The following is a 25,911-nucleotide window of genomic DNA, read 5'->3' as shown; positions in this document are numbered from 1 at the left end:
TTTGTTATCTTCAATTATTATAAATTTTTTTGCAAGTATGTAATGTAGGACATGATGTGGATTTCAAAATTTATCAATGTGTAGTCATTCTTTTTTTTTCTACTAATAATTCCATTGATAGGTTCCTTAAAAAATCACCACCTGCTCGATATAAATACAGGAACATGCTCAGACTCATCCTCTCAAAAAAAAAAAGAAATGGTGCAGACTTAACTTCATGATAGTCCCCTCGAAGGTTGAAAACCATAGAATCCCATCATTCGCAGTAGGTACTAGATATTATGACATCCCCACCGACAATACCAATCCCCAACAGTGGGTGTAAATCATAATATAAGCACATGCTCTCACATGTATTCATAATATCCACGCACACAACACACACGAGCATCCATTTACATAAAAGTATTATTAGCACGTTTGCCAGCACACGACGACTCAGCTGTGAAAAAGGCTTAGGACTAAAAGGAGGACTAAGTCTAAGCATAAAGTTATCACACTCCAACCAAGCTACACCTGCTTGTGACGAGTAATATTTCATTTTAGTTCTCCCAAACTAGCATTTTTAAGCAAAAAGATCAAGAGACTGCTGCTAATAGGGAAACACACTGCTACAAATAGAAAACATAATTGCCAGATCAGCAGGCTGCCGTGGTAACTCTATACACTAGCAGTTCGGAGAAAATTGTGGCTTTCTATCTTCAACTTGGAATCGAATCTGTTGCTGGTAGTGTTTTCAATCTTGTCCTCTTTATTTGGTATTCCATGCAAATCAAATAGTACCCTCCAAACATTGCCCTTGGCTTGTATATATTGCATATTGCTTTCGACCAAGAAAATAATAGAGTCTCCATTTGAAGTTTCAAATTCAGAGAACCGTCCTACCATTTTACAGTACATGCAAGCATAAACTTATGCTAAACAAAGGAGCAAAACTTCGTATTTACATCATCATGTTTCATGTTTACGTTACAGAAATGACAACTGCCACTCTTTGTAGATCTCCCAGTTCAAGTGGTATAACTCTGCATATTTTTCTTTATAGAGGAAAAGTGACGCTTTCTGGAGCAGATTGGAAGGCTGCAAGATTACCTTGCAACATGTTGTTCTGAGACTTGGACTTTCAACAAGTCGTTTGATGCCCTCTAAAGAGTTGTGGAAAGCGTAGCACTAAGTGATAACAGTTGGCTTCTCACGACCAGTGAATTCTTGAAGTTTTGACAAGGATAAAGCAACCTCTGCATCCATTCACACAGATATATCAAACCTTAATAACAAAAAGAGTAACTGGAAGGATTCACTAGCTAATAACAATAGGCTTTTTCTGACCTCTCAAGGACATACTGTGTCATTGCGGGGTTAGAGGGAGCAGTAAAGTACAGAGCTAAGAAACTGCCATTTCAATATTCAGGATTGCAAAAACTCACCAATAAGAGGTTTCAATGCAACCTGAGCATCTAAATCATGCTTAGTTGCATCTGGTTCATATTGTTCTACGTATAGCCTGATGGTGGCACCAGCAGACCCCGTACCCTTTGTGCACACAAGAAATGCAAACAAATGTAATTACTATAGCCTGCTCAGAAAGGTTAGCTTCCTTTCTAGAAAGAATTTGTACAGTGAATAATATGATCTTTAAACTCAAACTCCCATGTGCACAAAACCATGCAGCACGAGTAAAATAACCATGCCATAGTGTATTTGCAAATAGTAATATGTAAAAGGACTGCAACACATACAGAAAGGCGGAAAATGATGCGGGACCCATCTGTGAAAACAAAGCGGATCCCTTGCTTTGCTGCCACACTCCCATCAACCTGCAACATAATCCGGAATAGGAATCCAGCCACATCAGCAATCATAGAAAAGGATTCCTAAGGTGAACAGTGATTGGACTTCTAGAAAAGGCATAGGTTTGAAGTAATATACTGGGTCAGTGTAAGTAAAATCATCTGCAAGCTTTAAAGTGTACTTTCCTGAAAAGCCGTGCAAAGCAGCATTTGTGCCATTAGAAAAAAGCAGCATCACTATAAATAAATGTCAGTAAGAAGGGGCACGTGATCACCACATAAGTAGATCTAGAGAGGCATACCATATGTATCACCAGATTTGCTTTCAGAAATAAGAGAACGTAGATGCTGAATCATCTTGTTTGCTCCATCTGATTCACATTCCTGCAAAAGTCCTCCAGTTCAGAAAACTTGCTCTGCAACCTCAAATTCAGTAGCTTTGAAGGTATCATTCAGATTCCTGCATAACTGTTTCAATTCAAAAAAATTGCTCTACAAGCACAAAATCAGTAATCATGAAGGCGAGCGATAGCAAGCTTCTCTGTGATGTATACAGGAGTTTTTTTTTTTTTTGCTTAGGAAATAGAAATAGGCAGTTTTCTCTGAGATGACACAGAGCAATAGCTCCAATGATGTGAAGATGTACTTTTGATTGCTTTATACGCTTCACTTTCTCTCAAAAAGTACTACCAAACTTCCCGTGAAGTGCACTGCTAGTCTCAATCCCTAAGGTTGACATTTAAAGTTTTGAAGCGGATGGCTACCAATAGCTCATCGCCTGCTACCCAAGCATTCATAACTTGTAAATAAATCTCTGCATGTAAGAACTCATTACCAGACTTCAAAATCTCTCTACATATGAAGTATCAAAGTAATGGGCAAAACAAGCTTGCCTGATCTGAATTGTCGTCAATCAAAATTCATGATCACTTAGCATTTAAGACATTTATAACCCTTTAGCAGAGTTTCGTATACAGAGTGGTCCGCTGTGTAAAAATTGCAAAGTGTAGGACAACTACTTGCCTCGTAATCATATCGAGAAAAGAAGTTGCGGCCGAAAGCAGCCCAATGCTCCCTTGCCACATCTGCAACAGAAACTAATTTTTCTCCAACCTTGTTGTCCCTATTTCTATGAGCTAATATAGACAGCCATGCAAGTACAGCCCTGAAAATTAGAGTAGAATGTGTAATCAATTGTTTTGTTGATTGACAGTGACGATAATTATTGTAGATCAAGAATTCCAAAGAGACTTCCATATATAACAAATTATACATTCAATGCATAGGGTGTTACCAAATGCCATCCTTTTCACGAATGTGGTCAGATCCAGTGCCAAAGCTTTCCTCCCCACAGATAGAAAGCTTGCCTGCATCCATTAGATTTCCAAAAAATTTCCAACCAGTAGGCACCTGCATGCCCCATTTTATATTCAGAAATATAAAACAATTATAGAAAAAATTTCCAACAAGCAGAGAATTGCGTGAATTGGAAAGGAGGTAAATTATGTCGAAGCCAGCAAAAAATTTGTTAAGAATGACGCCTTCGAAGTTTGTGATCACATATTTTGATTGTATACTTCACCATGTGCCTAAATAATGAACAGTCAGTGTGTGTACATTCCAAAATAGAAAGGTTCAAACATTAACCTCAAAAAAAGGAAGTGATAACTTCTCGGCCACTCGGTCAAGGGCGGCACTTGTAGGCATTGATCTTGCTAAGCCCTGCATAACCAAGAACGGGTTCATAATCCCAAGTAGGAAAGACAATACTGTTCGTGCCTCCTCAGGACAAAAGTAGAGACAAGAACACAAAAATGGAGTTTTCATCTTGCCTTAACCTGCTTTGGAATTTCCCTTTTCTAGCTTTACCTTTGGACCACCCCTGAAATAAGGAATAGCTGACTGAGCATTTGCTGCAATCATGGCTACAGAGTCTGATGGTGTAATAAAAAAATGATTTCCCAGAATCATGTTTCGATCACCATCTCCTGCAAAAACAACAATATATGATGGAAATTTGGGATATCAGACAAACCACTCCGGTGATTGAAATAAAGTAGCAATCCATGCCATCCCACCATCACTGGCTGCTCCAAAATCTGGGGCATCCGAACCATACATTGTCTTCACCAGCTCTTCCGCATATCTGTTGGAACAAGATGCTCAAGGGAAGATCCTTGATGAAACAAATTCCATGGAAAGCACAATAGATTTTGATATGCAGAGCAATTTATTAGACTTACGTGAGGTTTGGATCTGGATGACCCCCTCCAAAATCTTCCAGGGGAGTTCCATTAACTACAGATTCCTGCAGAAAATTTTAGACGTCTCAATCAGTCTTAAGATGTTCTTGGATAATGGAGGACAATATCCTATTTTCTGACAATAAAGAAGGGCTTGAATTTTGAATGACCCTGATTCCGTTGGACACTTTATTTCATTAAAAATGATCCGACTCTTTCTATCTGCATCCTTCTGGCTAGCTTGTTATCCCTTACAGCCCTTAGCCCTAAGATTAATAATGTGACAAGCCGTGATTGCTTCAACCTTCATTCCCCACTCAGCAGACCCGCTGCCAGAGCCAATGGAATTTACTCCACACCCCATTTACACACCATTTACACAGTGCAAAAATAAGATAAAACAGTTCATATACTGATAACATTTGTCGAATTACGTGAGTTTTGGTGATCAAGTTCAAATGCACAGTTCATCCAATGCAAAAACAAGGACAAGTAGAGTTTAAAATCCTTCTGTTAACCTCTTTGGCTCCTAATCGCTCCACAAAAATTGGCTTTGCATAGGCCCCAGCGACAGCATGCATAGCATCAAACTTGAATCTGCACACTTGCATCAGTTAGTTGTCGTTCATGCTCTTTACTTCATGTTCTGGTATGAACAGCCATAAATATCTTTTTTTTTTCCTATATCAATCAGTCTTCTCTTTAGTCGAACACTTTTCATTCCGTAAGGAGCGACCAGCTCCAGCATGTCATGCAAACACTTTCAGGTTGTTGGCCCTGCTAAGGGACTAAGGAGAGATGGTTGGTTTTTTGTGGTCCAAAGGGGCCTTCCATGTTTTTCACTTGTATTTGGTCAAGCTGACTTTGTTTTTTTTTTCCCCCAGAGAAAAGAACTTCTACTAATGCTTGCAAAAAAACAATCATACAAGTTGGCAAATACCATAAAGGTGTCAACCGTGAAAATCAACGAAAAATAAATGCTGGCTGTCAGAAAAACCCTCCTGCTGCTGCCAGAGATCCCAGCTAGGGATTCTCTGTAACAGGGGGCTAACAACCAGGGTGGCGGACTATACAACCATCTGATCCCTCTCGGGGTGATGTTGTAGAAACACCTGCAGGCCAAGCCTTGCAGAAACGTTCCTGCCGTGCGACGGTAGCTCGAGAACCTGAAGAGCCTCACTCCCACATGGCGTGAAGCGTGAAGATGATGTCCTACCAGATGGCTACCAAGGTGGCCGACGGTGGAACATGGTGCTGGCCCATAACCCAGCTGCAACGAGCAACCCAGAAATTCCATGCTGTGATGCTGGCTACTGCCTCCCATACGTTGTCCTCCGCCGAAGGAGGAGGTGATCACTAGTGGGAGGGATCGCCTCATGAAACTCAATGCTGTGAATGCACAGGCTCTGAATCATGTATGCTGGAGAGACCTTGTCAATGGGAAAGGCATGGCCACCTACTGACAACCAAGCAGCCATGCCCCACATGAAGTCCCTCTGCGTGCCCTGAAGTCTCGCCACGGCAGCTCCAAAGGCAGTGGGGGATCGTCTCCAAAGCCCCAATCGTGCATCTATGGCAGCTACCATCCACCCGCATCTGCTCCAACCAAGGGCCAACTGGGAGACCTCCATACGCTATCATCCAGAAAAAGTAGGACCTCACCTCTCGAGGTACCTGCTGCGCTGCCCAATGCCTCCCTCTCGACGAAGTCCAGGCTACCGCCTCCAACTGCAAGCGGCGTCCTATGCGAGTAGTATAAGAGAAGAAGGGCACCTCCTCCACTCTCTCTGAGTGGCCTACTCTAGACGGCCATTCAGGGATTTCAAGTCCCCCGTCTTCTCCAAGGATTTCCAGTCCTCTTCAAGGATTTCAAGTCCCCTGTCTTCTTATCCTGGTTCCGTACTCTTTTATGGGATAGTAGTTCTCCTCCATCTATCAGAAATATCTTCGATGTTACTAAATTAATCTTGAATTTGGAGCCACTTCCCTCCCCTGGAAAGACTCGACATGGCATTAGGAAGCGATTCCGTGACTGTACCTTCAGCAGCTTGGCTAGTTACGCGGAATACACGTCACTGAGGGGACAACCCTCCCATAACCATAAGCGCCAACGAGCTGCATCTAGATCTGAGATGCGAGACGGATCGGGTCACGCTGACTTAGATAAGGAGGTCATTAGTGTTTTAAAATGTTAAGTTAGCTTAGTCTTCTTGCTATCCATAACATCGAGGTAGGCAGAAATCCGAGTAAAATTTATCAAGCAAGGCTAATCTATAAGCAAAATTTGGTACACGTTCAAGATGTTTCTAAGTCCTTTTTCATAGATTCCTAGAAAAAGAGAGAATGAAGTAGTTGAAAAGTGAAATGCAAGACATGATGTTGCATCAAAATCCATCACAAAGACATCCTTCCAACCGATCGACATAGCATTTGATCGATCCATTTGGCTTTGAATTGATCAACTTGGCATCCAACCGATTGGTCGACATGGCTTATGCTTTATCAACTTGTCATCCAATCGAACCATTGATGTGGCACATCAAATTGATCAATGGCATCCAATCGTCCCAATAGATCGACCAACATGGCTTCCAATTGTCATGCCAGCCACCAATCTATGTGGCCCTCGTTTTTTTTGTTCTTGACATCTTAGATCATCCAACATTGCTTTCAAATGGTACATTCCAATTGACCATATGCCTTCCAATCAACCACATAGCATCAAATCAACGCGACTAGCGTTTGACCAATCGATCGATCCACATGGCATCAAATCAATCAATGGATCAGATTGTCCAACGTGGCATTTGATGGATTGTCTAACCAATTGATGTTTCAGTCATTGTACCAACCAATTGACATGGCCCCTCGTTTTTTGTTCCTGCCATCTAATTGATTGATTGACTTACATTGCTTCCAACCAATGAGAATTCCAATCAACCATCATGCTTTCAATCAATCAACATAGCATCAAATTCAATCAATGGCATCTGATCATCCAGTTGAAATTGCGATGTGGCTTCTAATCAATCAATCATCGAAAGAAATGTGGCTTTCATTCAACTCATCTGGTGTAGCATCAATTGAAAGAAATGCAGCTTTCATTTAAGTCAACCGATATGGCATCCGATTGACAAACGCAGCATCCAATTGATCAACTTGGCATTTGATTGATTGATGAGGCATTAGATTGATCAACAAGCTAGCCTATTGATGTAGGATATCGATCGATCCAATCCATCGAATTATGCAGGCTTCTAATCAATCATCTTGTTCACCTATATGGATAGTACAACGTATCGGCTTCTCTCAACTATCGCATAGTAATAGTAGATACATGCAAAACCAAGGCCATGCATTCAGGATGTTGAAGACAATGCTTGCATAGAATGGTACCATTGTTATGAGAAAGTAGACATGTAAAGAGCATCTTGATGGTACCATTCTTATGAGAAAGTAGAAATGTAGAGAGCATTCATTTTGATGCAATAAGCTCCTATACTTGCCACCAACAGCTACACAATCAAGCCCACCCCATAGGTACATCGCAACCATGGAGCAACTCGCTTTGGCATATATAATTGTAGGAACAACTTTGATTCCAACTATGCTGCTAAATCATGCAAGTTCGGAGAGTTTGCCTTGAAGATCTTTAGAAGGAATTGGATGATGGAGAATGGAAAGGTGCCTAAAGCAACAAGCTTGGTGGGCATTGGTAGAGTGGCTGCAAATTTAGAATGGAATCAACCAGAGAGAGGATAAAACGAGATGGGTAAGCTATAGCCCTGGGATTGTTATTATATCAACAACTAGTTGCAGCTCATTGCATGAAAATCGATAAATTTCGACACATAGAGATTGCATTGGGAAGCTTGTAGCATGGTAATTCGTTAGTGTGCAAGAATGTCATCGAATCGGAGAAGGAGATGACGAAGAGCCTCAACAAAGAGCTTGTTGCCTTGCAAAGGTAGCTAAGATGGCATGGGTGAACCCCACCCGAGCAGCTGCAACAATTTGAAACCCCACAAGGGATGACCTAGCACGTTGGGCTGTATCCTCCCCTTCCCCTGTGTGTGTTGAGTGTGGTGTAGGTGAGTTTGGGTGCACGTGCGGAAAAAATAAAACAAAGAGCTTGTGTGATCACTGCTCTATTGCTCTCTCCCAACCATTGACCGCATTAAGCTATAGCTTGGCCGATGGTGCTGCCTATGGCTAGAGATGGTCCAACCAATTAGGTAGTTGAGGCATGTGTGTGTGTGTGCACGCACACACATACACACATATTTGGGAGACAATATTCAAGAGCTCCTGGAGCTCTCTGCAGGTTTCTCCAAGTATACAAAAAATGTGCATAGGGCACCTTTTTTCACAAGACCCTATTGTTCCAATGCCCTTTGAGCCTTTTGTCAGAGTTTCATTCTTCATAAGTGGTTGTATGTCTCCCAAAGCCAATTGATCTACACTTGCAATCGTCCCAAAGCCAATTGGTCTCTCTTTAAGAACCATAGCTAAGTACATTGCTCCTCAATGGGGGATCAAAACTATAATTCCAACAAGGGTGGGTGAATTCCTTTATTCATTATTCTTCACTTCTCCAAGTTGTCTCTTCCCATCTCCCCTTTCATGTGATTTCGCCTTGTGATCTCCTACAACTTCATCGAGATTTGCTGTCCCTCAATTTGCTATTGTGATTTTTGAGTAATCACAGTGTGGGATTACTTTGGAGCACACGCCACAGTAAAGCTATTGTGATTTTTGAGTGATCACGATGTGGGATTGCTTTGAGCAAACACCACAGTAAAGCTTTCCCAAATTAATGGAGAAGGAGGGATAAGATTCTCTCTTAAGCATCATGGTTATTTTGCTCATTAGTCTCCAAAATGACACTCCTAAAGTTGTCTACAAGCCCCCAATGTCGACATTGGGGGTTCCGTAGACATTTTCGGGAGAATACTTCTTCTATGGTTATCTCCCCCCCATTGCATCTTTATTCAAATTAGAAATCTTAAATGAGAAAGCAAGGACGCATGCCGATGGATCAAGACATTTTAGTCTTGCTTTGTCATCTTTGCAAGGACCATGGTTGACGGAACTAGAGATTCTACATAGTGCTCCTGTGAGGAGGTGTCATTGTTTGAGCAAAGAGCAAGGCATTGAAAGAGAACTGTTGTAGCTAGAAAGGCTTCGACAATCCAAAAATGTGGCATTGGTGAACACGTCTTCTGATACCGATTGTTGAAGGGAAGGACTTAGTCTAAGAGGCCGTACTTATCCATTGCAAAAGAGCTCCTTGTCAAACCACATAGCGTGGGAGGCATTGGAGGTACCTAGAGCTTTGAGAAACAAAAGCTAAACTCAAATTGTGAACCGCTTGACACCAATAATGAACTGGTCTCCTCTCTTGAATTAGCTTCCAATCTTCTTTTAGAATTCTTGATCGATCAATCAGATGCCAAGTCAATCAATCACAAGCCACATTGATCGATTGAATGCCACGTCAGCTCATCGGATGCTACATCAATGGATGGATCGGAAGCCACATTGATCAAAGAGAATGCACAAAGCACTGTTTGCAATTCTGTTTTAACATGGCCATTCAATTTGTCAAGCACAATTTCAAGCATAGTTCTTGACATTTGGTGTATTGCATTTAACATTGCCATTCAACTTTAACGCTCAACTTTAAGCAATGTGTTGACAGCTCAGAAATGGCCTTCATTGCTCGAAGATGATTATTCTAAAAGGACATCCTCCATAACATCCAGCTAAAAGGAACTATTGCTTGAAAAAAGGACATCCTCCATAACATCCAGCTAAAAGGAACTATTGCATGCAAATAATTTAGATAATCTTGGTCCTTGACATGAAAGGGTATGCCTTCTTTAAAAGGAATATTTGTTAATTTGGTTGCCTTGCAAAAGACCAAGAAGAACCGCCCGAAAGTAATAAGTTTCAAAATTCTAAAACACAAAACTACAACACAAGGAAACTAAACTTACGACTCCAAATGTGTTTGCCATGCTTTAGTTTCCAAAATCTACAATTGGCACAAGTGCAGAATCACAAAAATCAAACACAATAAATACCTGAAATCTGAGCGGGTGACAAAACTTCGGAGCAGATCAAAATCAAAGACATTCTACATCCAAAGAACACAAGAACAGTTAACAGTATGTTGCTTTTTATAGGTCGCAACATCCTTTAGGTAAGCACAAACAGAGAATCCACTTGAATGGATGTTGTATACATCTTATCACTTAGATTACCTCCAACAATTCAAGGTAATCTGAAACGGGATCAATGACCTCGACAGTGAAGTTCCCAAATTTTGTCACACCCAGCTTTGTCAAATCAACATCAGTGATTTGTGCCATTTTTATCTCACAAATCTGTGCCAGGATTGTTTTTACCCAGATCATCATTCACAAATTATTTATAAAGAATAGCAGTCATGCATGGCACAAATATATGAAGCAATACTGGAGCAATTTACTTACAGAGAGAGTGTTACCGTAGATTTTGTCAGTGATGGATTCAGGTGCAGGCTGACCGCTGCTGTAATTAAACTGCAATCATAAAAGAATGTAACAAGAAAGGTTTAAGAACTTGCCAAGAAGGGTTTGAGTCCATTACTTTTGTAAACATTGATCAATCACATGGTTTCCAAAACTTTCCCAAAATGACCAGACTTCTTTTACATGAGTTTTTCTAGCTAAAATGCACTGCCACTCTCCTGTTCTGTAAGTCTTCCATCTTAGGCTTAACTCTTGATCTGAAAAAATCACTTGTTATTGCTATCAAAAAATCAGTGAAATAATCACTACATATAAGCTGTAGTCACACACACACCCCATCAACCCGTATAAAAAAGGAGAAAGGCCTCGACTCAGCACTTAAAATGCAGAAAATGCCACGCAGCAAATCACAACTGCATGAGGTTTATTCTGTGACACTCTTTAAAAGTCATCCAGATTTTGGCTGGTTTGTTATGGCCAGCAATCTTAAAACTCAAGTCTGTAGTCAAAATTCAGGCTACAAGCAAATGCATAATTCCACAGGTTCACTCCCCAGTTTATATCATGCGCTCAATACATAGGCTCTACCATGCAGACAGCATGCCTATATAACTCAGTCAAAAGGATGAGAATTGCGCACTTGTTTGAAATGAGGTCTCGAAGAGGAGGGAGATGAGTTTGCTACTTAAAACAACAGTGGATAGTAGAGTTAGAGAGAGGACGAAATTTTTTGTGGGGTAATGAGGAAGGGAAGGGAAGGGAAGGGAGGAAGTATTGTGGCTGTCCTGTGGGCTATGAAGAAGGGAGGGTAAGAATGGGGGCGAGGAGAAATGAGCAAGGGAGGCAATGACTCCCCCCCCACCCTTTCTACTCTCCCTTCCTTACTGCCCCCATGGCAGAAGTGGGGAATATTCGCCCCTTGCCCTCCCTTCCTCAATGCCCGGACGGCTGCGGCCATGTAAGAAGCTAGAAAGGGAGGGCAATGGAGGGTGGGCAGGGAGGAATAGTCCATCTCTATCTTCCTCATTGTCTACATGGCCATGAGGACAAGGAGGGTAAGGGCATAGTCCCCCCTTCCTGCCTTTAAGGCTGTCATCTCAATAATAAACCTGCATTTGTCACATGGTTTACACAAGCCATCACAGCACCCTACTACGATGTCTCAGGCAAAATAAAAGTACTTTCCATTAGAAAAATGGAGTTGCAGAAGGCATGTGTCACAATTCTAGGTCCACCCAAGGTCATTATTTTCACCATTGGATGTCTCCAATAAAATTGTCCTCACAGCACCTCTCTCTAGAATCTACCACTTCTAAAGCACAATTTTCTTTTCTTTGTCCCTCTGCCATTGGTCACATGCTCTACACAAGCCATCACGACGCACTGAACCACTACAATGTCTTAGGGATCTCTATAGGGGTACCCACTATCGGAAATGAATATACTTTACATAATTACAATCGAGTTGTGAAGGGAATGTGTCCGAGGTCATTATTTTCACCATTGGATGGCTCCCAAAAAATTGTTCTATTGGTGCCTTTCTGGAATCTACCACTCCTAGAGCACAATTTTATTTTCTGTCTCTGTGCCAGTACTTGTCTCTTACGTCTCTATTATTCTGTCAATCACACCCTACAAGCCTTGACATAACCTGCAATCACGGCAAAGTAGTACCATAAACCTTGTAACAGAACCCATTCATTAGGAACACCATGAGTAGCAGGCCAGCTGTTACAGTTTACCTTAGCACACTTGTTCAACACTTTCAAATCGTTTTGTGTTTTGTTGAGCAGTTGTATGGGCTAACCTTTTCTCATCAATTGTGCACAAGTATCTGGCCTTCCAAAAGTGACAAATGGTGATATCCCTTCTAATTTGAGCACAGATGGGAAGACTTCTGCCATTGTTACCAATCCCATAGATTTGTAGAACTTATGCTCAAATTACACCTGTATTGTTGAGATTGGCCAAAATTTCAAGCATAAACCAGCATTTCATAATAATAACTGCTGGAATCTTAGGCAAGCTATACCCACAAGAGTCCAAATATAGATAATATAAGAACATATGGTGAATCATAACAAGACTGAATAGCCAAGCCCATTCTCCTTCCTCATACACACAAAGTAAAAAGAAATTGAAGTCCAAATAAAAAAGAACAACTTCTTTAAAAGTCAAGGCAGACCATGGAAAGAAAGGCTTACATGGAGGAGGTGCCTCTGTCAACAAACAGGCGGGGACTAGTAGGTGACCACATACTAGCGAATATCTCGCCTAAGGGGCCAATGTGGTCCCCAACCCCTATTGAACTCACCCAAAGAGTCCCTACCACCTGGTACCAGGTTGCCCAAATGTGGCATCTCATACAGGCCCTAAATGTACGAGTGCACTAGCGTACACAAAATGATTTCTATAGTAACCTATCTTTAAGGACTCTTTCCTCATTTTGAATGATCTTTAAGGCTTCTTTCCTCATTTTGAATGACCATGTGTAATGACGCATGCATCGACAGGGTTCCTGTAGAAGTGTATAACAGAGATCAAAGATGCATGTGAAAGGATAACCGAAGATATCACAAAGGGCTGTTGCCCAAGCCCAAGAAGAAAATGCAAACATATGTCAGAACAAAGGTCATAAGAATGCTCAAATGCCAATACTCAGGCCATTTCCTTTTACATCTGCTAGGGGCATCTTGGCTGGGTGTGCTTTCATTTGGCTAAACTTCAACCTTGCATAATGTTACATCGCGTTTCTGGGCACCCAAAACGGTTCGCCCTTTCGGCAGCATTTCCGAAACCAAAAACGGCGTTTCATAAGATCCTAATTACCGAGGTTCCGCAGCATCACAAGGAAAAATTGGAACAAATAGCTACCAAAAAAGGGTTCTCGAAAGACATAAATCAGCACTTGAAGGTGAAATGGGTTCCTTTAGAATTAACTTCAAACGGGCAGGCTAGATTTTATTTTTATTTTTATTTTTTGGGCAGTGCCTATGGAGCCTAGCCAAGGAAACGTATATATAGAGCAGCAATGTAAGAGCTTGTAGACACCAATGCTCACCTATAGAAGCAAAAGTACCAGCACACACACCCGCCTCAACCACTGAGTAAGAACCCCATTGGCAGGTAGGGCAGTTTTTTCTCTACTTCTCTAAGCCTCTCCTCTTACTCTCCTCTCATCCTACAACCCCCCTCTCAGCCCACTGCCCCTCCTCCTTGCTCTCCTCTCCAACATCTCCTTGCTCTCCTCAACCCTTGCCCTCTCCTCTCCTCCTTGCTCTCCTCTCCAACCTCTCCTTGCTCTCCTCTCCTCCTTGCCTTGCCCTCTTCTCCTTGCTCTCCTCAGCCCTTTCCCTCTGCTCTCCTCCTTGTTGTGCTCTCAGGCCTTGTTGTATGACATATGTATTAATAATAATTATATATATATTTATTTATTTATTTATTTATTTATTTTAAACTCTATTTCCACCGTTTCTTCTGATGACCGAAACTCCGAAACACCATTTCCCGCCTGTTTCTGTTTCCCTGTTTTCAAAACTCGTGGAAACTATGATTACATGGTATACACCTCGGAGTTTGGTCCTGAGTTACCCTTCTACTTCTTACTTAATCCCAACCTCCTGAGTACGTGGTCATGGGCAATGTGAAAAATAAACCAAAAAACCCCATCACTTATCTCCTTAACCCAGCAATCTAACAGACGGTTTGAAGAGCATGCGAAGAGATAATTGGATTATTTACTAAGTTAACCAGCTGCGATTTAGTTAAGTGTATGAGAAGGGGAATGATTCAACATTCAAAGATAAATCCCCTAAGCCAGAAAGGAAATCCTAGATATGTGTAAGGGAAAAAAAGAAATGAGACTTTAAAAAAATATCCAACAATTTAAGGAGTTGCTTGATCACAAATTAGTAAGCAGGGATTGAACTTGAATAAATACACAATTACTTAAACGTAAATACACAATTACAAATACAAATACAGATTATACATAAATTGAACTTGAATAAATACATAATTACAAATTAGTAAGTAGGGATTGAAGTTGAAGAAATACACAAATACTTTTACATTAAATTCAGAACATGACATGCCCATAGTCACTCAAACCCCATGTGAGAGTTACACCTGTAAGTATGCTGGGATCTGGATGCAACCATCCTCTGACAGTCGGAGAACATGCTCTTGACAAAATACCATTTTGGTGGCATGTGGTTGCGGCAAGGAACTATGCGGCTCACTCCACCGCACACCAGTTCTTCCAAAAAGTAGACTGCTTCCTCCACAGGATCCTTAACTTGATTAGGGTACTAGTTCTAGCTCTTCCCGAGAGTAGAAGGCTTCCTCGACAGCATCCTTAACTTGATTAAGGGCTGTTGGCAATCGCAGAAAAGAGAAACACATGTGCACTTGGGATCAACACTAATGGTAAGAAAAGGTTTGCCTCCTATCAAGAACAATACAATGTCGTACATCCCATCAAGACCCTTCTTGTTCTTGTTGGAGCATCCACTAATTAGCCTTGGGTCAAGTTAACCTACTTAATTGGTTCCGCTTATGTGCTAGGCACCATGCCGTGTTTAATTACACATTATTAAGCCCACGCTTGGACTTTTAAAACCAAAGTTATCACAGTCTTGTAGTACATTAAAGTACTTAGAATTTCACGCCCCTATGACATACCCCTCTCTTGAAACAGCAAACCACAGTTTGCTGCCCCAAAACACAGGAGCGAGCATGAAATATACCGTGAAAGAGTATACAAGAAAGCCGCAGCTATAGTATACAGAGACATTGAGGACCTACCATGGCAAAACAATTCCCAAAATCACATATGATTTAAGAAAGTCATTAGTATGCTTACGATATGAGCATTCAATAAGTCAAACTCTTCATAGGCAGTTCATACAAAAAACTGGGCCCTAGCCATAGTTACCAGGAAAGGAGGACATTCTGAGAATGACGTAGGTAGTTCATACAAAAAACTGGGCCCTAGACATCGTTACCAAGGAAGGAGGACATTCTGAGAATGACGTAGGTAGTTCATACCAAAAACTGGGCCCCTAGCCATAGTTTCTCGGGAACGAGAACATTCTGGGAATGTTGTATGTCGAAACAAGAAAGCCTCAAGAAGGGGGAATGGGAGCACCACGTCATACAACACATCGTCATATGACATCAAACTATACTAGAACATGAAAGAAACTACCTTTTTACAGCTTTGAAGTTTCCATTTCAGCTCTAGAGCTTTGAAAAACACACATTTGGAACATTTCGCAATCTAATCTTTGGTATACGGATAACTAAATGCTTGCCTAATATATGAGAAGACAATCTCTAATGTCCCACCAAATGATCTAAGCCCTCGCCCCCCCCCCCAAAAAAAAAAAAGAAGGGCAGTTGACCATTCCGTTGGGTGTACGGAAACGGCGTTCCAGCCGTTCCACAAGGAAAACCCTGGTCCCTAGTCCCAAGGCAATGGTTAACCCCAAATCATCCTCGGTCAGAATTCTTTGTTCAAGTTGTTCCAAGCATAGAATAATGATGATCCAAGGTCTTTGCCAAGCTTGTTGATTAGTCTGACCAATTTTGAGTAAATTTATCTAAGTTCGACCAAGTTAACTGAGAGGGAAAGAAAGAGGGAGAAGTACAACGAGGAGAGAGTGAGAGAGAGGAGTGACACAAAAGATGTGGGTGTGAAGTGATGAGCCACACCACAAACTCATAGGTTTTATTAGGATTAGGTTTTTCACCCTATGACTGTCTTAAGACAGTCATAGGTGTCATATCTTTAATAAAGGGGTGGCAATGTGCCTTTACCCCAACAACCTCCCACCTAAAGGCCAATGTGCCTAAAGGGGAGAAAAGGATAAAAATTACAGCAATATACAGTTACTGTATACAGTACCATAAAATAAGAATGGTCTCATCCTAATCCCATGATGTGGCGGCAATGTGCAAACTGCTCTGTAGGCAAGCTCTTAGTGAGCAAATCTGCAGGATTATCATCAGTATGCACCTTCACAAGCTCAAGTCGCTTGTCTTCCAGTACCTCCCTGATGAAATGGTATTTCACATCTATGTGCTTGGTCTTTTGATGAAAGACCGGATTCTTTGCCAACATGATAGCACTCTGACTATCACAATGCAAAACTGGCATATCTCCTGTAATGCCCAAATCTCCCACCAGCCGAGTAAGCCATATTGCTTCCTTGCAAGCCTCAGTGGCTGCAACATATTCAGCCTCAGTAGTTGACAGTGCAACGCATTTCTGCAACCGAGACACCCATGATATAGCACCTCCTGCAAATGTGAAAATATAACCGGTAGTAGACTTCCGGTTATCTGCATTCCCTGCATAGTCTAAATCTGTAAAACCATGCACCAATGCATCCTGCCTACCATAGCATATGCACAAGTCTTTGGTACCCTTGAGATACCTCAAGACACCTTTCACTGCTTCCCAGTGCCGCTTGCCTGGATTTGCCATATACCTGCTGATGACTCCCACTGCAAAAGCAATATCCGGATGAGTGGCAACCATGGCATACATCAAAGAACCAACTGCAGATGCATACGGAACCTTGGCCATTTCAGCCTTATCATCATCTGATCTGGGGCTGTCCTTACTGCTGAGTTTTAAATGTGGAGGCAACGGGGTACTAATAGACTTCCCCCCCTCCATTTTAAACCTCTGCAGTACTTTGTCAATGTACTCCTTCTGTGACAGAAACAAAAGTCCCTTGGACCTGTCACGAGTAATCCGCATGCCAAGAATATGGTTTGCATCACCCAAGTCTTTCATGTCAAAAGACTTATGCAGTTGTTTCTTCAAAGCACTAATCTCATGCTGAGATTTACTGGCAATTAGCATGTCATCCACATATAGAATGAGTAGCATCAAACTGCCATCCTTTGCCCGTTTGGTGTACAAGCAATGATCGGTCTCACAACTATGATACCCTTGGGACTGCATGAAGGCATCAAACTTCTTGTACCATTCTCTTGGTGCCTGCTTGAGTCCATACAAGCTCCTCTTGAGCTTACACACAAGCTGCTCTTTCCCTTTAACAGCATATCCCTCTGGCTGACTCATATAGATCTCATCATGGAGATCTCCGTGAAGAAAAGCAGTCTTCACATCTGACATAAATCCATGTCCTCATGAGCAACAAGAGCTAACACTGCTCTCAAAGTAGTCATCTTGACTACAGGGGAAAAGATCTCATCAAAGTCAATGCCCTTCTCCTGCTTAAATCCCTTGGCAACCAATCTGGCCTTATACCTCGGTAAAGCATTTGAATCCACTACGTTCCAGGCAAAAACAACCCCGTTGTAGACGCCCTCAGTCGAAAAGGTTCCATCCAAACCATTGAGCAGGCCACTGTGCTCGAAATCAAAGAAAAGGATCTTAATAGCATGAAGACACAGTACGCGGAGTCAGCAGAGTTTGGCACGCAATTCCAATTAGCCACGACGCTTGCTCCAGGCCATTACTCATCAGAGGACGGTTGGTTTTTCTAAGAAAATGTTGTGTACTCAAAGACAAATGACAGGTGCTTCTTCATGATGCCCATGACGCCCTTACCGGTAGTCACAGAGGTAAAAAAGGGACGTTGGAGAAGTTGGAGTGCTATTTCTATTAGCCAAAGATGCGGAAGGACGTATACGGCTATGTGCACAATTGTCAAATATGCCAAAAGTTCAAGGCTTCCCACAAGAAAGCAACAGGCTTACTTATGCCATTGCCAATCCCCGACGGTCCTTTCCAGGACATAGGTATGGATTTCGTGGGACCACTTCAAGCATCCGCAGGTACGCATAATACTCAATATCTTTCTATTGTCTGTCGCTTTAGTAAATATTGTATGCTAATTCCCTGCAAACAAACGGCCAGCGCTAAAGATGTAGCTCGTTTGTTTATCAAGTATTCGTATCCCATTGGAGTGTTGCCAAAGACCATCACATCCGACGGGACTCCAAGTTTACGTCTAACTTTTGGCGCACCTTGTTTGATAATTTTGGTACTAAGCTGCAGATGTCCAACGCATTCCATCCGCAATGGAATGATGAGACGGAAAAGTATAATGGTATGGCATTTGATATTTTGAAATCATATTGTCATAATGCTCAAGGAAAGTGGGAGCAGTTTCTTCCGCTTGTGCAGGCCATTCTAAACGATACCTATTCTTCGAGTATTGGTCGCATACCTTATGAAGCGGCGTTTGGACGGTGATTTACCTCACTCCTCACTCGGATGGTGTCTCCATCTCTCGAAGCCAACAAAACCACCGAATCCATGGCAGAGATTACGGAGTCCGTGAAAAGCTGCATCGCCAAAGCTCAAGCATCGTATACACACCAAGCTAATAAATCCAGACGAGACGTCCAGTATTGGGTGTATTTACGCATTATCAAGCAATGATTGAAGCAGGTGGGCAAGCGATGCCCTAAGCTATCCTTCAAGAGCTTCGGACCATTCCCTATTATTCAAAAGATCAACGATGTCTCAATGAAGTTACGCCTACCGAACAGTTGGACTATGCACAACGTGTTCCATGTAGCTTGGTTGAAGCCATATTTTGGACCTCCTCTTTCAGAGATTTCCGACGAGCAACAACCTGAACAAGAACTGACTACTGACTTGACCTAAGGCTGAGAGACTGACCTACGTAGCTTGTGCCTGACTGTCCTTGGACAAGGGCTCACAAAGGGGTCACAACATATGACAAAATCTCCTATCTGGGAACTATAATGGACTTGTCGATGTAGCCAGTGTGTCACCTTGCACCCAAGTGCAGGGGTGCATGTGGCATTCCCTCAACTTGGCGGTAGGTTCATTGCTTCCAAGTAGTCCGCCAATATCTGGGGAAACTCCTGGAAAAATCTTCGTCCAACCACACTGCTTCATGGGTACCTTGATCACGGAACTTGGTGTAAAACTCCCGGATCCTGCATCCTGACCCATGCTTGAATTTATGAAGAAGGATCTGTTTTGGCTACAAAACTTCGGCTTCATCAAGAACTTCAAAAGGCTGGACAGGTAAGCAGGGAAAGCAGCCTGCAAAGGCTGCCCCAAAACTCCCCTGGCAAATGAGCCAGGGAGGGCTTTTTATAGGCTGGTTGTAGGCCAGCCAATCTGTAAAACAGACTGAGTCGGTCTGTTTACAGACTGGGTTGTCTCAGTCCAGCCCTATAAAAGGGCCCCTTGGCTGCCCTGTTTTCTCATTCAATTTGCTCCTACCTTCAGTCCTCCTACAGCTCCACTTCAGCCTCCTGTGCAGCCCCTGAGATCCTCAGATCTGGCCCTGCTCTAGCCTCAGTCCCTTGGCCATCAGTTCAGCCTGATCTGAAGGTGACCACGCAGCACAACAGTCGGAGGTTTGGACCAGCAAACGGAGAGAGGTTTGGACACTGTTTCCACAGCTTTCTCAGCTCTCTTTTACAGTTTACACAGCTCACTCTCAGCTCTATATTTCAGTCATCTCTCAGTTCTCTCATAGGATCTATCACTTCTAGTTTTCACTCTCTCACTCACGAAGTAACCCTGCATTCCGGTAGACAGCACAAGCCTCTTCCTTCCCTTGCAGAAGCGTCCTACGTCGTCAGTGTGGACAGCATCAAGGTCTCCGTATTGGTCGGCGTTGCCTCTCACGTCTTTGGGTTTGCTATACGTGTGCACAGTGAGCTCTTCAGAAGCATGTTCCGTGCTCTCTTGAAGAGTATTCTTTGTATTTCTCAGTTCTCCAAGTATTAAGAAAATTCTCCCCTGATTGGGGGAGGGGGCCCTCAGTGGGTACAAGGACCCAATCGGTTGTCGACTCTACTCTCTCTACCCTCATCTCCTTTCTCTCTCTATGGTAAACAACGCTCATTCCTCGCTAAAGGTTTAAAGAAGGTCTTGCTATGAATTACACGATCAGATAACCGTTGCATGTTACACAGCATCAGTCCGACCCCCTAATTGATGCATCTACCCACAAAATACGTAGGTGTCAAGCCTTTGAGCTCTCCTCATTTGGGGGCTTACAGGTGGGGCATGGACCCTATATGCTCAACACCCCTCTCACTGACACCGATACCAACCCTGTCAAATAACACGCCCATCAGCTCCATTGAAGCAGTCCTCGAGCGAGTCAAGGATGCCTTCATCATCTGGTCATGTATTCGAACCCTAAAGCAACAGCGGCATAGTTACCATGGAACGGTGTTCCGACATCCAAAATGTCTGAAGCGCCGTTAGACATAGGGAATGCGTGGAACACGTTCGGAACGTTCACAGGCAGTGTGTTACCAAGGAACACCGTTCCGGCATTCTCGGAACGCATTCCGGCTCAAATCTGGCGTTCCAGTTAGGGCTGCAGGCAGCCTGGTAACAGTCCCAAATGGTGGCTGTTTTTGGCCATTTGCAGAGCTGGTTTTTGCTCCACTGCTCCCATCCTACTCTAGTGCATCTCCTACACTACTCCAGCCCCTTTCCAAGGCCCCTCTCCTCTCAGCCCCTTCGCTTCACTCCCTTCTACTCTCTCAGCTCCCTTCTCTCCACTCCCCTCCACTCTCTCAACTCCCTTCTCTCCACTTTCTTCCCCTTCTCTCAAGCTTCAGCCCCCCTTCTAAACATGTACATTTCAGTTTTGAGTCTTCTAAGAGTGTTTTTAAAAGTCTAAGGCTAAAATGGAAAGTTTAGCTGATAAAAGCGGTTTTCTTTTCATAATTTGGTATATTTCCATATGAATTGATGATGTGGCATTCCAGTCCCCGTTTCCGCTTCCTGCAACATTCCTATTCCGGCACTAGAGTTTTTGGCTCGTTCCCGTTCCCTAGTAATTGGAGGGGAGATACACCCACCCCTCGCGCCCACACATTTAAATTCTATAGACCATAACTCTGTATGCACCTAAGTGAACCTGAGTCACCCTCCTCACAAGGGCACTGTCCTCTAGTCGTGGAAGTCGATTTCCAAGAGCCTCTAAATCAGGGCCATCCTTCAGAAGGTCCCTGGCCTACTTGGGCTCCGATACCATGTTAGAAATCAACCAACAGAGGTACGCATAGCGGAAGACTGATAGAATAGCCTAGGAGCTCACACAGTGTGTGTGGGGAGTGGAATCACAAACTTCTTAAACTTACGTGTTTCAAATAGATGTGCAGACTCATCAATAGACAATGATCCAGCTAGATATAGAAGCTACCAAAAGAATATATTTCCGTCTAAAGCTATGGACACAATACAAAAGAGAGAGATCCAAAGTCCCACCAGAGCGCAGTCCTTTGATCTTACCACCACGTACTGCTACTATCTACCAGATATCTCTAGAACTTGAGTGCAAGTGCTCCACCTCGAGTATATGTAGACTCTCCGTCCTTTGACCTAAGCTCCTTGCTGCCCTAGAAGACAGCCAAGGCACCAACCCTATGTGAGCTCAGTCTGCAACCTTCGTTGGACTCCTCTGCCTCCTGGATGTAGGCCTGAGAGTGAGTGAACCCCTGCTCCTTGTTTTGCTGGACTGCTCGATGATATTATGCCCCCCAAGGGGGTCCTTTCATAGGCCTCAAGGAGCCCCAAAAATACCAACTAGTCTGCCCCATTCTGGCCGACTCAGTCTGGCCTACAGCCGACTAGCCCTCACATCAAGGCAAGGGCCCAGCCGCAAGGTCTGGCCCTATATAAGGCCTGGTTGGCTGCCTCCAAACAGCCCAACCAGCCTCTCTCTTGGCCAACCCATGTGCTGTTCTGTCCCACCTCTGCTGCACCCTCTTCTGGCTCCTTGATCTGCCCACACATGTGCGCCTCTATCCCATACTGATCCATACTTCTGCTGATGCCTTCTGTGAGCTCATAGCCTTTTCTCTTAGGTCCCTATTGCTAGTCCAATGGCTATGGAACTTATGTCATGCCAATCGATCCTGCTGTAAAGGCTTGGCACCATACAAATTTCTCAGGGATTATAAGCAGATGACATAGTCCTACTCTCCTCCTCAAATAAGGGTCTCCAGCAACATTTAGATGAGCTCCAATCTGAAGGTGATCTTCAACACATCTTGAGCGGCCACACACAGAGAGCAACTTACCTTCGACGGAGCTCCCATAGAGATTGTTGCATCCTAAACATACTTGAGTGTCCTCTTTCCAGGTCTGATTTTCATGATGCGACCAGCTAAGCACACCTAATTGAGCAAGGGGCGTGCCGCACTGGCTAGACTCGAGCGCTAGTGCTTCCCAACACATTTTCCGGATCCCAGGATTAAGTCTCTTCTTTTTTACTCATTGGTCCACCCGGAAGGGATGTATGGTAGTCCCTTTTGGGGGGCAAACTTATCGGAGAATTGGTCCCGCACAGAGAGACTTCCGGTGACAGTCCGCCAAGTGGTGACTTATCTCCATAGGGTAAGGGGCTTTAGTATCACGACAGCTGGATGAGACAGACTCCCATGGCTAGCTCTAGCTTCATCTCTGGCATTGAAGGGGGATCAAAGGAGCTGGTATGCTGGGACACGCAGATGGTTCACACCTGCCAGATAGCGGTTTCAGTATGGCCTCAATTGAGGCTCCTCCCATTCCACTTGCGTACGAGGAGGTGAGCCAAGTCCTACACATTCAGGACTTGGTTACCACCTACTGAGCTTTTGGTGAAGCTCAGCTTCTACAAAGATCATTGTTTACGGATCTTAGAACAGGGGTTCATAGAATTGCTGGGCTACACCCAGATTCAACCTCGACATGCATTGAGGTTCTCAAAGGGTTGATTTCAGGTATTTTCACATAGGCTACAAGTTGAGACAAGATGAGCAGAGGGCATTTCACGTGAGGGACGGATCTGCACTTTATGCTATATGTAGGAGACCGAGACAGAGGATCGCTATGCTTACAGAAGACCCTCTTGTCTCTCCTGAGCCACTATCATCCGAGGTCCTCTTGTCTCTTCTTAGTTGTCCAGTCGTGTTGGTCCCACAGACAGCATAGACAGGTCTGATAGACGAGCAGTGTCTCCTTGGTGTTTGCTCCCCCTTTGTGGGTTTCTATCACAGCAATAGCGCAATGTACTACCTTTATTTCTCGTCACAGGCATCAGCCTTGGGTAGAGGAGCTCATTTTTTAGTGGCCCCACCCTTAGATTCATTGTATCTGGTTTCTTTTCAGTCTCATAGACCCTCTGGTCTTTCAAAGACGTCAATAAACGTTCTTTCTTTCTTTCTCTCTCACAAGAAACTTCATAAAGATACTCCCCTCATAAATTTCATAAACCTACTCCTTCCGTTCTCTCTCTCTCTCCCTCTCTCTCTCTCTCCCCCCCCCCCGCATACACACGATCTAGCAAAAGATTCTATTGATCTCAACAATATATCAAAACTTTGAGTAAGTACTAATTTCTACCTTGATACCCCAGTCGTATTTTGGGCCTCCGGGATTGTGACTTGCACTCATGATGAAACCTCCATTGGCCTACATAGCATGGTATCAAATAATTATTGTTCAGAATAAGTCTTCTACCGAATCGGATCATTTTTCACGACTTAGTAAAAGTTGAGACCTGCTGCTTCCTGATAACTGCAGAAACCGCTGGAGTTGAAATAATTCCGTTCCTGAAACCCGATTGAAGCATCTTTTAGGGGCTGCATCCGATCGTACTGTCTGATAATTAAAGTTCATATCACAGATTTCGGGCAAAGTTCATGAGAGCAATACCTCCCCACTAGAATCTTTCCAACACCATTCCCTGCAGCGATTTTGATTATAGTCTGCCAAGACATCAGAATGTCTGTCAGTATGATCATCGCCTTCACACAGTTACTGAGACAGGGCAGGCCACCCTCGAAAGTGCTGGATGAGGAAAAAATCCAACACCTGCGAGGCCTCCTTATTGAAATATCGCCCGTCCCCTCCCAGCACCAATGTTCCACCTTTAAAGTCTTCCGGTGCCAACGAATTAAATAACGCCTGCCCAAGTTTTCCAATATCAGATTTGTCATCCCGAAATAGCAGGCTTCGGAACTCCCCAGCATGTCAGAGATTAAATACCTGAATCCAGTTAGCAAGGTAGTTGGGTTCCATGAACACTTTCACCTGTGTAAATGATACCCTTACAAGTGAATACGAAGCTTTACAGAGCAGGGGACAAAACGATAACAAACTATATCCTGCTACTACAACCAAATTTCTTTTACCTTTTTACGGAGTCCACTAGTCCCGGTCTTCTGTCCTTCGATCGGCTTTGTTGGGACAGCGGTGACCTGGAAAATCTTGAAACAAGTTAAAATCATGCTGGCTCAACGTGGAAACATGACCGAACGTGCACTAGAGTTGAGGGAGTTACTGCGAGGCTTTAATGTCTGCAATGCTAGAAACACGCCACATGAAATCTTAACGTGCCATGTTCAAACGGCATTTGCAACGGAATCCGCTATGATTAAAACAAATTATACCGATCCTTGCAGGTCATTAGACACGTAGGTTTCAACACGATAGCAGTAGGCATGCCGCATTCAGACCCAGACTCCAGAGCCCACCCAAAGAGCCCAGAGAAAACGATATGCCACATTCAAACCCAGACTCCGGAGCCCAGCAGAGCGCAGAAAAGCCGCGGGGGGTCACCTGGAAGCCTTCGGGTTCGGCAATGGTGGCAGCGGAGCTGGCGCGGGAGGAGGAAGGGAGGGAGGAAAGGGGGCGAGGGGGGGAGGGGAGGGAGAGGCGGAGGCCATGGAGGGAAGCAGAGCGGGAGGAGAGGGGGGGAAGGGAGGAGGGGGAGTGATGGAAAGGGGGGGGGAGGGAGGGAGAGGAGGGGGAGGGGGAGGGGGAGGAGGAGAGGGAGGAATGGAGGTGAGGGAGAGCCATGGAAGCTGGAGGAGGAGCTATGGCGATGAGCTTGGAAGAAGCTTGGCTATGGCGATGGCCAAAGCTCTTCAACAGAACCTTTGATCATCACAACTGCCTTATATTATATAATTTGCCTTTCCTTTTATCATTGCCACGTGTCATATTCTCGCATCTTTTTCATTTCCCCGTATATTCTCCCCCTCCCCGCCACCGTCCGATCCTCCACGTCACCTCTCATCCTCCTCTTTCGGCTCTCCTCTCGCCACGTGGCCCACCTCCTCCCTCTCGAATCACGCTCGCCCACGTTTCACGCTGCCTCGCACTTTTTGGGCCTCCCCTTCTTCCTCACATGACTTCGGGCCAAGCCATCGAGGAGGTCGCAATTGAGGAGAGTTACACAAGGCCCTCTACTCTCGCCCAGGCTAGGGCCAGATAAGACCACAACATCATCCATATTATTAGAAGCATGTGAAAATGCCTACATGGTTGAGGGGCTTGTGGATCAAACGTCGTGCGTTCAAATCCTCTTGTCGGAGGTTGGGTGGGCA

At 43.8% G+C, this 25,911-nt stretch overlaps 1 protein-coding gene across 1 annotated transcript; it reads right to left on the bottom strand.

Annotated features, from left to right (window-relative positions):
- Positions 1-907: 907 nt before the first annotated feature.
- On the bottom strand, positions 908-25,434 carry PGM (phosphoglucomutase). Its single transcript, XM_087401276.1, has 22 exons — positions 25,142-25,434; positions 24,715-24,780; positions 24,569-24,613; positions 24,395-24,487; positions 24,236-24,288; positions 24,081-24,132; positions 23,924-23,992; positions 10,531-10,599; positions 10,300-10,422; positions 10,120-10,172; positions 4,552-4,630; positions 4,034-4,098; positions 3,869-3,936; positions 3,660-3,778; positions 3,438-3,512; positions 3,085-3,200; positions 2,814-2,955; positions 2,093-2,174; positions 1,930-1,976; positions 1,740-1,817; positions 1,428-1,533; positions 908-1,238 (listed from the first exon to the last, which is right to left on the bottom strand). The coding sequence occupies exons 1-22, from the start codon at positions 25,379-25,381 to the stop codon at positions 1,171-1,173; spliced, it is 1,908 nt and encodes a 635-aa protein (XP_087257402.1). The 5' UTR covers positions 25,382-25,434; the 3' UTR covers positions 908-1,170.
- Positions 25,435-25,911: the final 477 nt, after the last annotated feature.

This window comes from Dipteris shenzhenensis, chromosome 30, assembly GCF_047967505.1.
Source record: "Dipteris shenzhenensis isolate YYH24624 ecotype China chromosome 30, Dip_SZ_1.0, whole genome shotgun sequence".
NCBI classification, from domain to species: Eukaryota; Viridiplantae; Streptophyta; class Polypodiopsida; order Gleicheniales; family Dipteridaceae; genus Dipteris; species Dipteris shenzhenensis.
The sequence above is the reverse complement of the archived record's forward strand: the minus strand, read 5'-3'. Positions and strand labels throughout refer to the sequence as shown.